Below are 12,603 nucleotides of genomic sequence, written 5' to 3' on the forward strand. Positions count from 1 at the left end.
ATGCTGCCTCTGAGAGGAAAGTGAAGCTTTGAAGCTTCAATTAAAACGTTGTGCGTCCTTATTGAATTGCCATTTGGTTCTGATGTCCATGAGTCGTCTCCGCACATGGTAGAATGAATAAGAGTAAAACAGCAAGTTTAAACAGGGTTGGTTTTATATTAACTTGGCGCTGTCAGTTGGGTTAGACTCTGGTAGAATACTCTCGGGCTCTTATTTGGGTTTAGACCAAAATTTCAAGTCTGATTAAGGCTCTAACACGAGTGTCTGTGCATGTGTGACAAATTTTCAGGCTCTGTCAGGAGGCAAGGGATTAAAAAAGGTTCCCGCTGGGGCCCACAGTCTCGCCCCAAAGAAATCTGGGTCAAGGTTGTCCTGTTCTGCGCAGCTATGAAATTACGACTTTTCTCCTTCTGCCTTCTGGTCCAGTCCACTGCCTGCAACTCGTGGGACTGGAACAGAGGAGGGGAATAATGAGAGTCCACATCAGACATACAAAATCAAATCTCGGTTGGCGTGAGGCAGGTAGCAGCTTCTGGCTTTCGGAAACTGGGTTAATGCTAATATCTTTGCAAAATGATCAAATTGGGAGAGCTTACCATAAAAGTGGGCCAAAGTCCTGACGACACCGAGTGTTCAAACTTTTCCATTTCAGTAGAGAGACATTTGGGCCTTTTTATTATGAGGTGTTGGCTGCTACTTCTAAAGGTTCTCTAGTGAGGTTAAAACCCTTCCTGAATGCTGTAAGCTGCTAGTTTGTTCTGCTTTACAGATTTGGTTTGTCTTTTCGCCAGCTTTAGATACATGAGGTATCACCAATTAGCCTGGTTCTTAAAAAACAAAAACCTGAATCTGAACATTGAGGACAATTTTTACCAGGTTAGCAACAAATGGTAAAATAAAGCACTGATAATTTGCCCTAGTTCTCTACCAACAAAGCTAGGTGTAATATTAAGCACTTACTGGAGCCCAGTAATGTGAACAAACAAATGTCTGTATGTGTGTACACACACACACACACACACACACACACACACACACAAGCAGGAGAGCAAACAGAGGCAGAGGAAACAAAGTGTTTTTTTAAATCACTTTAAAAAAAAAATCTTAAATCTTAAATTGTTATCAACTGTCTGCATAACCCACAGCATTTTGACTGGTTGTTTCAAGTCTATAGATTGGAGACATTTATATTGGCTTGGCTAGTTGTTATTTTGCTGGATTATAGCTTTTGTGAGACATGGCTGTACGTGTATGTACAAGAGAGAAAGCTAATTTGTTTTTCAGTATTATGCAGGCATTGAAGTTAAGGGCCTTTGTGCACTACAGGCTCATAAATCCTTTGATCACTGTGATTGTTGCTGTTTGTTACTGTCATATAGTGGTAGCTGTGTTTACTAAACTGTGGGTTTGTGTTGGCTTCCTTTTTGGGCCTCACTGCTTTGTTCATTAAACCATGAATGGAGGTACAGTGTGGAGTCTGTCAACAATTTACAGAGAACTTGCACATTTTTACACCAGCATTAAGGGATTTATCTAATATTTCCACAAAACGTTCCTTTGGCACAGCAATTTTGACCAGTAAGCATGACCAGTATAACATGCATGATAAAGTTAACGTCATCAGTTACACTTCTTTGTCTTTTGGTCACATTATGCACAACACTGACTATTTACTAGTAAACAGCCAGCTAACTTTAGCTAACTTTGATGGATAACTTGTCATGAGAGTTTTAATTTACTGTCATAATCGTGCAAGTAATTCTAGCTTGTCAGCTGCTCCACCAAACAAACCTTTCATAGAAAAATTAGGTAAATACCTTAATGATGTAAAAATGGGAGTCCTCAACATTCACAGTCATCATTGCTACCACTGTAACGTTTTCACTACTATGACGACTTCCACGGTGTTGAATCTGAATACAAGGAAAGGGTTTACTTCCACACCAAATCGTTAGACTCACTGGGATAGGATGCCCAGTTTGGCTTATGCACGAATCACAATGTAGACTGATGGAAATATTCACTGAAATTAGTTAACGCCAAAAGTGTACTCCTCATGATAACACTGTTACTCCAAGTCCTGTTGTTTTGTTGGATGTCTCTAATTAAAATTGAAACACAGAAGGGTGTAGAATGTGCTGATGAAGATGTAGTGCTGCGTCTGGGCCACCGGGGTGAACTGCTCTCTTCCGCTCGTCTGACTGCAGCTGCTGTTTGAGCCGCGCCGCCGCTGGCTGCAGGGGACCGAGCGCTTCAGCAGTGATAACCGCAGTAAACCCCTTTCATTCTCCACCATCGCCCCAAATTCATTTGCTACACTCAGTGGTGCAGCCATCGCCATGACAACATGGGATTTAATTAATAATCTGGAGACAGCCTTGCTCCATGGAGGCAAAAGCAGACAGAGAGAGAGCAAGAGAGAGGACCTGGCAGAAAATGTCTCAGGCGCTGAGACGGGTAGTGAACCGGGCACTATGGGGTCATTTCCTTGTGAGGGCCAGCAGCAAGGGCAGAAATGGCAGAAAAGTTCTTTTTAGTGACAGCATGAGCTGAAGCCGTGCCATTGACAGGCCAGTGCTTGACTCCTCTATTTAACCCTTAAATGCCTACTTATTTTTCGCTCTTCTACCTTGTCAATTTTTTTTCCAGACAAACGACAATCAAAATACAACAACACATTAAGGCTGCAACTCTCCTATGGCCACCAACACCAAAGATGTCTGTGGCTCAAAACAACAGAAGCCCCCATTGATTCCTGTACTGTACTGCAATCTGTCGATGACTGAGCATCATATGAACATTTTATAGTATTATAGACCATTCCCTCCCCGCCCCCTTATCAACATAGCAGATTCTGCTGACTAATTTTTGAAGTCTTACAAAATATACTTTATTTCTGTCAACAAATGTAGTCAAATAAAATGTTTTCACAAATACACCACCCATTTGCAGATCAGTGTGTTAGATATAAGTTCACACAACATATAATTACTATCTAAACAAAACCTCAGATCTCCAAAAAGTTGACTTTAAAGGTGAAGAAGAATGTTCTAAACTTTTAAAGAAAATTAATGGAAAAATGATTAATTCCAAGTAATTTTGATTTCTTTTGATCTACTCATCATAGAAGTTTGATATAATGTAAAGGGCTGCTGGCAAATTATGTAACATAAAAAAAAAACAAAATTGGGGATACATGGTTTTGTCCAAGGTGTATCCTGCCTGCCGCCCAATGACAGCTGGGATAGACTCTAACACCCTCCCATGACCCAGAAGGATAAGCTGTTTAGAAAGTGTGTGTGTGTGTTTGTGTGTTTGTGTGTGTGTGTGGGTGTGTGTGTGTGTGTGTGCGCGTGTGCATGTAGTTGTCCCAAATGCAACAATATATGTAACAGAAAGTTATACAAAAGCCTCAACAACTAAATGTAATATACAATTTCACTATTTATTCTGTCTACCAATTGCCCTCATTACAGCTTCCATTCAACTTCAGGAGGCTTGCTTTCAAAAATCTGCAGGGATGTTTTTCCACACCTCCAAAGTTCAGTCTTAGGCTACTTTTACACAGCAGGTAAAAGTGGCCCAAATCCGATCTTTTTCCTCAAATGTGACACAGATGTGTCATCTGTGTGAACAGCAAAAAACGCATTGAATCTGACATTTTCAATTCCGATTTGAGACGCCTTCATATGTGATACTGAAATCCGATACGTATCTGATCTGCGGCAATGTGACTCTGTCTGAACAGCCAGATCGGAATTCATGCGGCTTTTACGTCAGTACAACTCGACATTCGTCATAATTTCGCGCTGCTGAGACTCATAAACCTTTAGTCTGATGTTTCTGTACTAAAACATTAGAAGAGACTCATCAAACCGCTCCGTGTTTGAAGAGGTTTCGAACGAAACGGCCGAGCGCGGCCGGAGGAGCCCGAGGCTGCAGCGTCAGAGAACAGTTTAAAACATCCGAGGACACGAACCAAAGAAGTGGCCGTGGCCGAATAACGAGAACTTTTACAGCAAACTCAAACACATTCTGGGTCAACCACTGGAACTTTATACTCGCTCCTGTGATGCTGGCGAAGACGAAACTGAAAGCTCCGGGGGCCACGTGAGACACTGTTCTTTTGCGCATGCGGGTCGGTTTAGGAGCTGATCTGTTCAGACTGATGTCGCATACAGATCACATTTAAAAGATAATGTGAACAGCCAAACAAAAAAATCGGATTTGGTGAGAAAATCAGATTTGGGCCACTTTTACCTGCTGTGTAAACGTAGCCTTAGAAGCTAGTTGCATTTTCTGGTTCTCATAATCCATGTGATCCTAGACACATTCATTGATACTGAGGTCTGGACACTGAGGTGGTCAGTGTTTTGTTCTGAGAACACCAGCAGCTTCTTTGTTGGATTTCGCAGATGTTCTTTTTTTTTGTCTATTTCCTTTTCTCAGTGAGGCTTCTTGACAGCTACACATCCTTTCAGACTCATGGTGTTGTCTTCTCACAGTGGAAGGATGGACAAACACCTGCAGATTTTTTCAGATCTGAAGCAAGAGTGCAGCTTGATTTTCTCTTGAGTTTTGAGTAGGATAGCCTACTTTTAAACGCTCATCTTAAAGTGCTTCAACTAAAAATGCAATTTAAAGCTTAGTAGTATTGTAAGAAAAAAATATTGGGTCAGCATCAGGACTCAATGTCGGTACTGGAAAATAATGTGGTATCATGCCAAATCTAGTTTACACATACAAAAAACATCACAGGCTCATATCAACAATCACAAGTAGCTGCTAAATCATGTGGCCATTGTCTCTGGCTGCTGCCCAAGCCCCTCTATCAGCACCTAGCAGTGAAAGGAGCAAGTACTTGTGCAGAGCTTTCACAGAGCAGTGCTCTTGCCAAGCAAACCATATATCAGGTTTCTATACTCCAGAGTGCTGGCTAACCCTGTGTCCTCCAGGCTGCTGCTGGGACTGCCCTCTCCACTGAAGCTAAGGGCAGCCAGAATAGGCTCTCCATCACAGAACAGGACATGCAGGGCCAGCTCCAGATCAGCCGTCACTCCACATTTATCAGCTCTGGAGCTCTGTCCCTGTCTGAAGAGCACTCGAACAAAAACACACTCCCACATAATGCCCAAAAAACAGCTTTGAACTGACGTGCCCTCTAACTGAAAAAAACAGGCTTATACTCACACCCTCTCGCTTTCTCTCTCTAAGAACATTCTGTTAACTTTCCATATCTGACTCGAAAGAGAACCCAAACTTTCCAAGGTTAGTGAGATACTATATGGGACAAACAGTCTTCACTTTACTAGCTTGTGTGGAAAAAAAAACCTCCCCCAAATAAAAACAATTTTCTGAATTCAAATTTGTTGTGCAAACATTTAGATAAAGTGACTGTGAAATGCTGCCTGAGCTTGACCCAATGACAGCACGCATCTCTTTTGAAGAGTCCTCTGTAGGTTTTGGACAGTTACAGACTCTATCAATACTCGTATATAGTTGTATGCAAAGGTTTTGGCACCACTGGTTGAATTACATGTTCTGTTGATTCTCTAAGTGAAAACGAGTTACATGTCCTCTACAGAGAACACACTTCTGTACGTTTTAATGTACAGAATATATATACATATATACACATATATATACACACACACACACACACACACACACACACACACATATATATATATATATATATATATATATATATATATATATATATATATACATACATATACACACACACATACACACATACATACACACACACATATACATATATATATATAGACCACTAACTTTTGCATATGATTGTACATAAGAAACATATGTTTCAAGAATTCTGGCTACATTTTTTAATTTTGTTCACAAGTGTCAGTGGTTTGGTGGCCCGGGTGGCCAGTCCAGTTTTTTTTAATCTGTCTCTGTCCTTGATAGTATAGTAAATATGAAGTGTCGTGTGACATGTGCTCATAAGAGGAAGAAATAGAACGTAGGGATCAGTCTCTCCTCTGCAATGTCTACTGAAAGCTTAGTGCTGCTGAAACATTTGACAGAATAATTTTGCTGGTGTCTTTGAAGGCGTTGGCAGTCTACATACTCATGGAAGAGGAATGTGGCACCTTTAGTGATACTGCCATGCTAAGCAGGGTGTGTTTTGCACTGGCTATACTCAGAGTAAATCAGTGTTCATCAGCACAACCCAGCCTGTCATCACAGATCCGTACTGAGTATTCTCCTTCATGTGGAAGTTGGTCTGTTTTTTAAAAGCAGTGCTGTAATGCTATGGCTGCTGGCTATTTTGCATGTTTAATTATTTACATTCTTCTGATCCATAAAATAAAACCTTATGTTTTTCCTTCTTTTGTAACTGAAACAAGAACATGATGAGAAAGATGGGACGATGACTAGTTAGTCAATGTCCTGCTAGTACAATCATAAGTTAAAATGCTTAGCTAATAGTTTGTGTGGTTCATGCTTTCAAGCATGAACCACACAAACAAATATATCAAAGTCCTTCATCAGCTAACTGAGTTTCAATTGTTACCTCTTGCAAAGTAACAGAAAACTTATCAATGCAGATTATGATTAGGGATGGATATGTTAATCATTTTGCTCTTCAAAAAGTCACACTTTTAAATGAATACTATTGAAAATAGCCCACAGAGAAAATATTTTATATTGTTATATATAAAAAGTGGGAGTGTTTCTTGCATAGTTAGCATAATGCATTTGAAATCACACAACTTCACAAATAGGTCATCTTTGTGTATTTGTGTATTTCTACAAATAGCTTTCCGTAGATTTTTCAATTTTACACACTATTAAAGAGCGTCCAGAGTTTTGACTGAGATTACGGTGAAAAATGCAGTTTTACATAACACCATCAAAAAATATTCTTTAAAGTGTACACGATAAACGAGGCTTACAAATGGCATGACTGAGTAAGGAACTTCATTTCAACTTTTTATCCCAAACTATATTTGTAGTAGGAAAGAAAAAAAAAGAAAGAACAAAAGAAAGAAAGAAGAGAAAGAAAAGAAGAAAAGGAAAAAAAAGCAAAAAAGTGAGAGAAAAAGAAAGAAGAGATGGAGAGTGCAGAAGGGGAAAAGAAGAAGAAATTAAAGAAAGAAAAGAGAAGAAACAAAGAAAGAGGGAGCAAGAAAGAAGAATAAAAGAAAGAAGACAGTGAGAAAGAGAGACAGAGAGAGAGAGGAGGCAGAAAGAAAGAAAGAAAGAAAGAAAAAACAAACAAGAGAGGAAGGAAAAAAGAAATAGAAAAAGCGACAGTGTGAGGCAAAAAGAAAGAAAAGATGGAGCAAGAGAAAAGAAAGAAGACAGTGAGAGAGAGAGAGAGAGAGAGAGAGAGAGAGAGAGAGAGAGAGAGAGCGCCAGAGAGAAGAGACTGACTGACCTCTTCAGATTGAGTAGAGCCCAGGGGATGCCGGTGGGGGTCTTGAATGCAGGCAGCAGCTTCTCTCCCAGCTCTATAGCTTTCCTTCTGAACACCTGGGAGCAAGAGAGAGGGAGAAGTGCAAGAGAAAGAGAGAAAGAAAGAGAAAGAAAGAGAGAGAGAAAAAGAGAGAGACTCATCAGTCTTCCAGTAAAGCTGCTGTCAAGTGCTGTCAGGTCCCTCTTCCCCGCTGACACTGCAGCACTACAGCAAGCAGCACACGGTTCTGCTACCTGCCCTAAACCCTCCACACGCCTCTGTTCTCATTCTGTTACTCTTGGGTGGCTTCAGTCCAGCACACAGACGGACAGACGGACACAGAGGCTGCGGATGCGTGTGGAGACTAGGATCCTGCAGCAGGCAGATAAGAACAGATCAGATAAAGCTCTGAGAGGGCCTCGGCCTGCTCTTAACCTGCTGTCTGCCCATCATATCCTCTCACAGCCTCTCTTTCATCCAGCCCCTGTTCCCTCCTCATGAATGGGGATGACCTGATTCAGGGTTGTTGATTTTTGTTTTTGGCGCCCGATCCCAATCGAGGTTCTGCAGATACTGAGTGCTCTCCAATTCTATTTTCACAGATAAGTACATTAAAGTTAGTAAAGCCAATCCAACTTAGATAGTATACAAAGTCGCAGCTGATGGAACAAAACCCTGTATCTGTATATATAATTCTGCTGTTGTTATTAATTTATTTATTTTACATCATTTGAGCTGCACTTTACATTTAGCATTAATGATCAACTGACCAACAGAAATGGTGCAAAACTCTTTGGAATAAAAATCTAATATTAACTTCCAATAAAACTCATTTTTTTCCATTTTTCATTTATCATTTTGGAAATGCAAGCTTTTGTTCTGACACTGACTATAGGCTATGCTAAGCTACGCTATGCAAATACTTAGACGACCTAAAATTAGGGCTGGGACACGTATATTTTTTAAATGACCTATTTGGTCACTGTAGTTTTGTAGACTTTCAAGTTTCTAACATGAGTGAGGAACTCCATTCTCTCGGTTTTCAAAGCACAGTTACCGCCAAGCGTGACAGGTGGCTAGCTTAAAGGGCCTGTGTTCTATCTTTTTTATTGTTTCTCTTATGATCGTATCGTTTCTTTAATGATGTTTTTCTGCTGGACAGTACAGCACGGGTATGGTCAAGTACTGGTGTTTTTTTTCCATTGCATAACAGAAGCATGAAAGGAGTTCCCTTTAACTTGGGTGGTCACATGCTTTCTCAAGCAAGTCTAGCATTAACAGTACAAACAAACAACAGTAGCAACAATGGAGGAGGTTCAAACTCTGACTTTCCTTTTACTCTGAGTTTGGTTTTATAGAAGGGTCACAGACTCTGGCTAATCATTATCGTTAGTATTATTATTTTTTTTTACAATGGTCATTACCTCCTGTGACAGTGTATGACAACTCTGTTGTCACACTTACTCAGGTGTAGTACAGCTCACTTGGAAGTGGAAATGACTACAAAATCTGGTGAAAAGAAAATATGGTCACTGTATGACTCCTTATGATGCATCAGAAACAGTGTGTAATCGATATTAAATCATTTCCTAGAATTAAACAGGCCATTTTTGTTATTGTGCCTTTAAATGCTGCAGCTGTAGGCAGAATAGGCAGATAAATGTAAATGTGTTGGTCTTTGTGACACAAAATATTTCTAAACAAGTTTTTATTACAGCTTAGTTTCCATAAATGGACTGTATGGACTGGGGAGTTCATGGTATGTTTTGAAACTTCAGCAGTGGGAACTACTGTACCATACCTGAGTATCTGTACTGAATTTGGTTAATGGGTGAAGCTACATTTTTAAGTGAGGCAAATTTGGTTTTTTTTCCATGCTACAGGCTCTTCAACTGCAGCTGAAACACTGCAGATACTGGAATTGACTTTTTTTCTATTTTCCACCCTAAAGCTTTTCCAAAACAGCAGACATTTAAACCATTTGGTATCTTATGAAAATGTACCTCATTACTGCAGCACTGGCACTAAAAACTGATCTTTCGGTCCGACCCTTCACATTCTGCCTGAGATCATATCAACAGCTGAACAGCGGCGGGGTTGAGACAGTTACTGTCAGTGCGGGACGAGGTTCTGCTCGTGACAATCATTTCCTAACATGCTGCCAAAGCCAGACAAAAGTGACATAACAGAGACAGAAATAGTCAAGGTAAGATTTCATCATCGCCCAGATGAACCCAAAACGTTTGCAAGCACTGAGACGGCTCTCACTCCGTGAAAATGCTGTAGACTTCTTCAGTACCCTGAAGATCAGCCTCTTCAGACGCAACAACAGGCTTCTTAGGTCCTTCACTCGGCCAATCATTTTAGAGCAGCACCAATCAGGTTTGTCAGGAGAGCGGCTATGGAGGCTCCACAAAGCTGCATGCAAATTGCGCTCAAGAGAACCAGGATTTGCCTCACATAATCCAATCCAAACGTGTCAGAAATGGAGCTCACGAAGGGTCCCTTCAGCACCACATCAGAATAGCGAGAGAGACTTACGAAATCTGAAGGCAGGAGAGGACAGAAGCCTGCTGTTCGACAGCTTGCTGAAATTTAGAGGCACAGTAAAAGAGCTGGGGGACTAACTGGTTGGAGATGGAGAGCAGAGACGTGGTGGCGGTTCTTCATAAGCGCATTAAGCAGTAAATGTTCATGAAGAGGCACCAGAGCAGCCAAGTTTTCACCTCACTGAATTACTGACTCTATTCACACTGGAGCTCATCTTTTCTTTGGAGTGTCCCGCTGAGCTACATCACAGTCTGGTGTTTAAAGACATCTCGGACACGTACAGATGGAGCTCGAGCTTGTCCTTGGCGCATCAACACGAGGTCATCTGTTAACCCATGGCACTAAATTCAGAGTAGTATTCCCAGCCTGGCTCAGTCTCCACTCTGGAGTTAAACTAGGCCACTGTTCTGCTCCTCCAGACGCCATCGGTGAGCGCCTGCTGCCTTCAGACACTGCAGCGGTGCTGCTACTGATGACCATGTCCACCTTAAAAAAGCCACCCGTGCTCATGAACTACCATTAGGCCTGTGCCCTGAGGCAATGTAATCTAATATCGACGAGGACTGACAAGTAAGAGGATGATGCTTCCAAGGGCACTAAAAACCAGTGGTTGAATTTGCCTGATTCAAATATGTACAAACTGTTACATCAACTTAAGTATGTTAAGTACGTTACACATTTAATTATTTAATTTAATCAATTATGTTGATGTAATATTTTCAAATGGAGCCAATGCACACATCGGAATCAAGTACATTTAAAAATCAACCTTTAAGCTATTTTTTTTTTCAGTGTAGGGCTGAAACAATTATCCACATTACCGATAATATCGACCATACACAAATAGTCAGATATTTCCGTTGTCATTTTTTGTTTACATTTTTAAAGTGACGTCCAACCTAGAATTAATTAATGACATAATCTGAAGAGGACAGCCATTTACTTAGTGTCATACCTATGTGAGTAGATAAATGTAGATAACTAAGACAAAGTAGTCACAATATGTCACTGTTGTTGGAACAAAACCTCATATCTCCAAAATGGTAACTTTACAGGAGAAGGAAAAAACCTACTGTACTTTTAATGTAAGTCAATGGAGCCAGACTTTTTTCCAAGTAATCTTGGGCCGTTTCTTTTGTTCCATTCATCATGAAATGTAAAGGGCAACAGGCATTTTCAAATTATGTCAAAAACTGAAAAATGACAAAAATGGAGATACAAGATTTTGTTCCGACAGCAGCGATATGCAAGTGTGACTTTCCACAGAATCTTTTCCTTCAACTGCTGGAAAAGAAAATGCTGAAGCTTCGTAGGAGACACCAGAACATAACTGGTGCACCATTTAAGGTGGAAAGGAAAATCTGAATAAGGAGCTGGCGAGAAGGAAGATAACTTCAGCCACATAGTAGCTTCACATTACAACTCCTTCCCGCATGCTTGCACTGTAAGTGATGGGTAAGAATGAGCTAACGTTACTCTTACAAACATCACTAAAGCTCATGTCACATTACTATCATCAGTCACTGGAGTATTCTAAGCTGTATCAGTTTCTGTCTATTGGCAATATTTAGCAGCTACTAAAAATAGTGGACATTCAGCAGCTAATCCTGTCACAGTGTTACAGACATTAGCTAGCTAATCACATAAAACTGACTAGCTTAAAAAGACTACTAATTTGTAAGCATAGCTTTCACATGGGGAAAAAAGGCCATCTGCTCATCCTGGAAACCGATTCACACTGAGCTCATCTAGTGAAGTAGCATGTTAAAATGACAAACCGGTTAAATAATGCTGCAGCCTGAAGAGCTATAATGTTAATTTACATAATTATTATTACATAACATATTTTAGCTATTGTTTATTACTTACAGTAGCTCAGAATTCTAAGCTTAGCTGAAAGCGCCAGGTTTTTTCGGTGGTGGTAATGTCACATTTGTGTGCGTCATTTGAAAAAAAGAAACAACCATGAACCCACACCAACAGGATCTCATGCGTGCATGTGTTTGCAGTCAGAACTGTCAGAAGGAGAGGTGATGTGATGTTTCATTAAAGTTTCCTTTAAATCAAACACTACTAAAAAGAAGCTAAAGACAGCACAGAAAGTAGGTCTAAGCTGCAGCAGACCGTGTGTGTTTACAAGCTGTGGGGGGAGGGGATGTAATATTGATTTTTTTAAAAGAAAATATCGTGCTCATTATTTTTAGACATCGCCCAGGCCTAGCCGACATCCCATATTACACCAGCAGCGCATTAATTTTTCAAGATTATGAGGAGCTGGTCTGGATCTCTCTGATTAATGTCTATAATAAAGCCTCAATGCCTCTGAGTAAACTCTGCCTCTGAATGAATAAACTCGGCTCTCACCAAAGCCATCATCCAAACTGCCAACAGTGATTGGGAAGCTCATAAGATCATGCAGCGCTGATGACAAAGTAGAGAACAGAAAGCAGAGAGGTGTCAAAAATACCCCAATAATTGGAACATATGATTGAGCGCATTCCCTATTGAGGTTAACCATGTTATAAGTAAAAGAGTTGCTCTAATTAGGCCTACTGGGCTCTTAATGCACTGTCTACAAAGCCAAAAGAGTGCGGGTCTATGTGAAGCTAGAGCATTCAATA

The 12,603-nt window shown here is 40.5% G+C and overlaps 1 protein-coding gene across 1 annotated transcript in view; it reads right to left on the reverse strand.

Annotated features, from left to right (window-relative positions):
- Nucleotides 1-12,603, reverse strand: part of man1a1 (mannosidase, alpha, class 1A, member 1) — a 172,546-nt gene that overhangs the window by 44,901 nt on the left and 115,042 nt on the right. Inside the window, exon 5 of the mRNA XM_036582092.1 lies at nucleotides 7,415-7,509. Within this exon, the coding sequence (XP_036437985.1) occupies nucleotides 7,415-7,509 (95 nt within the window). The remainder of the gene's footprint in view (nucleotides 1-7,414; nucleotides 7,510-12,603) is intronic.

Source organism: Colossoma macropomum, unplaced genomic scaffold (genome assembly GCF_904425465.1).
Source record: "Colossoma macropomum unplaced genomic scaffold, Colossoma_macropomum, whole genome shotgun sequence".
In the NCBI taxonomy this organism is placed as follows: Eukaryota; Metazoa; Chordata; class Actinopteri; order Characiformes; family Serrasalmidae; genus Colossoma; species Colossoma macropomum.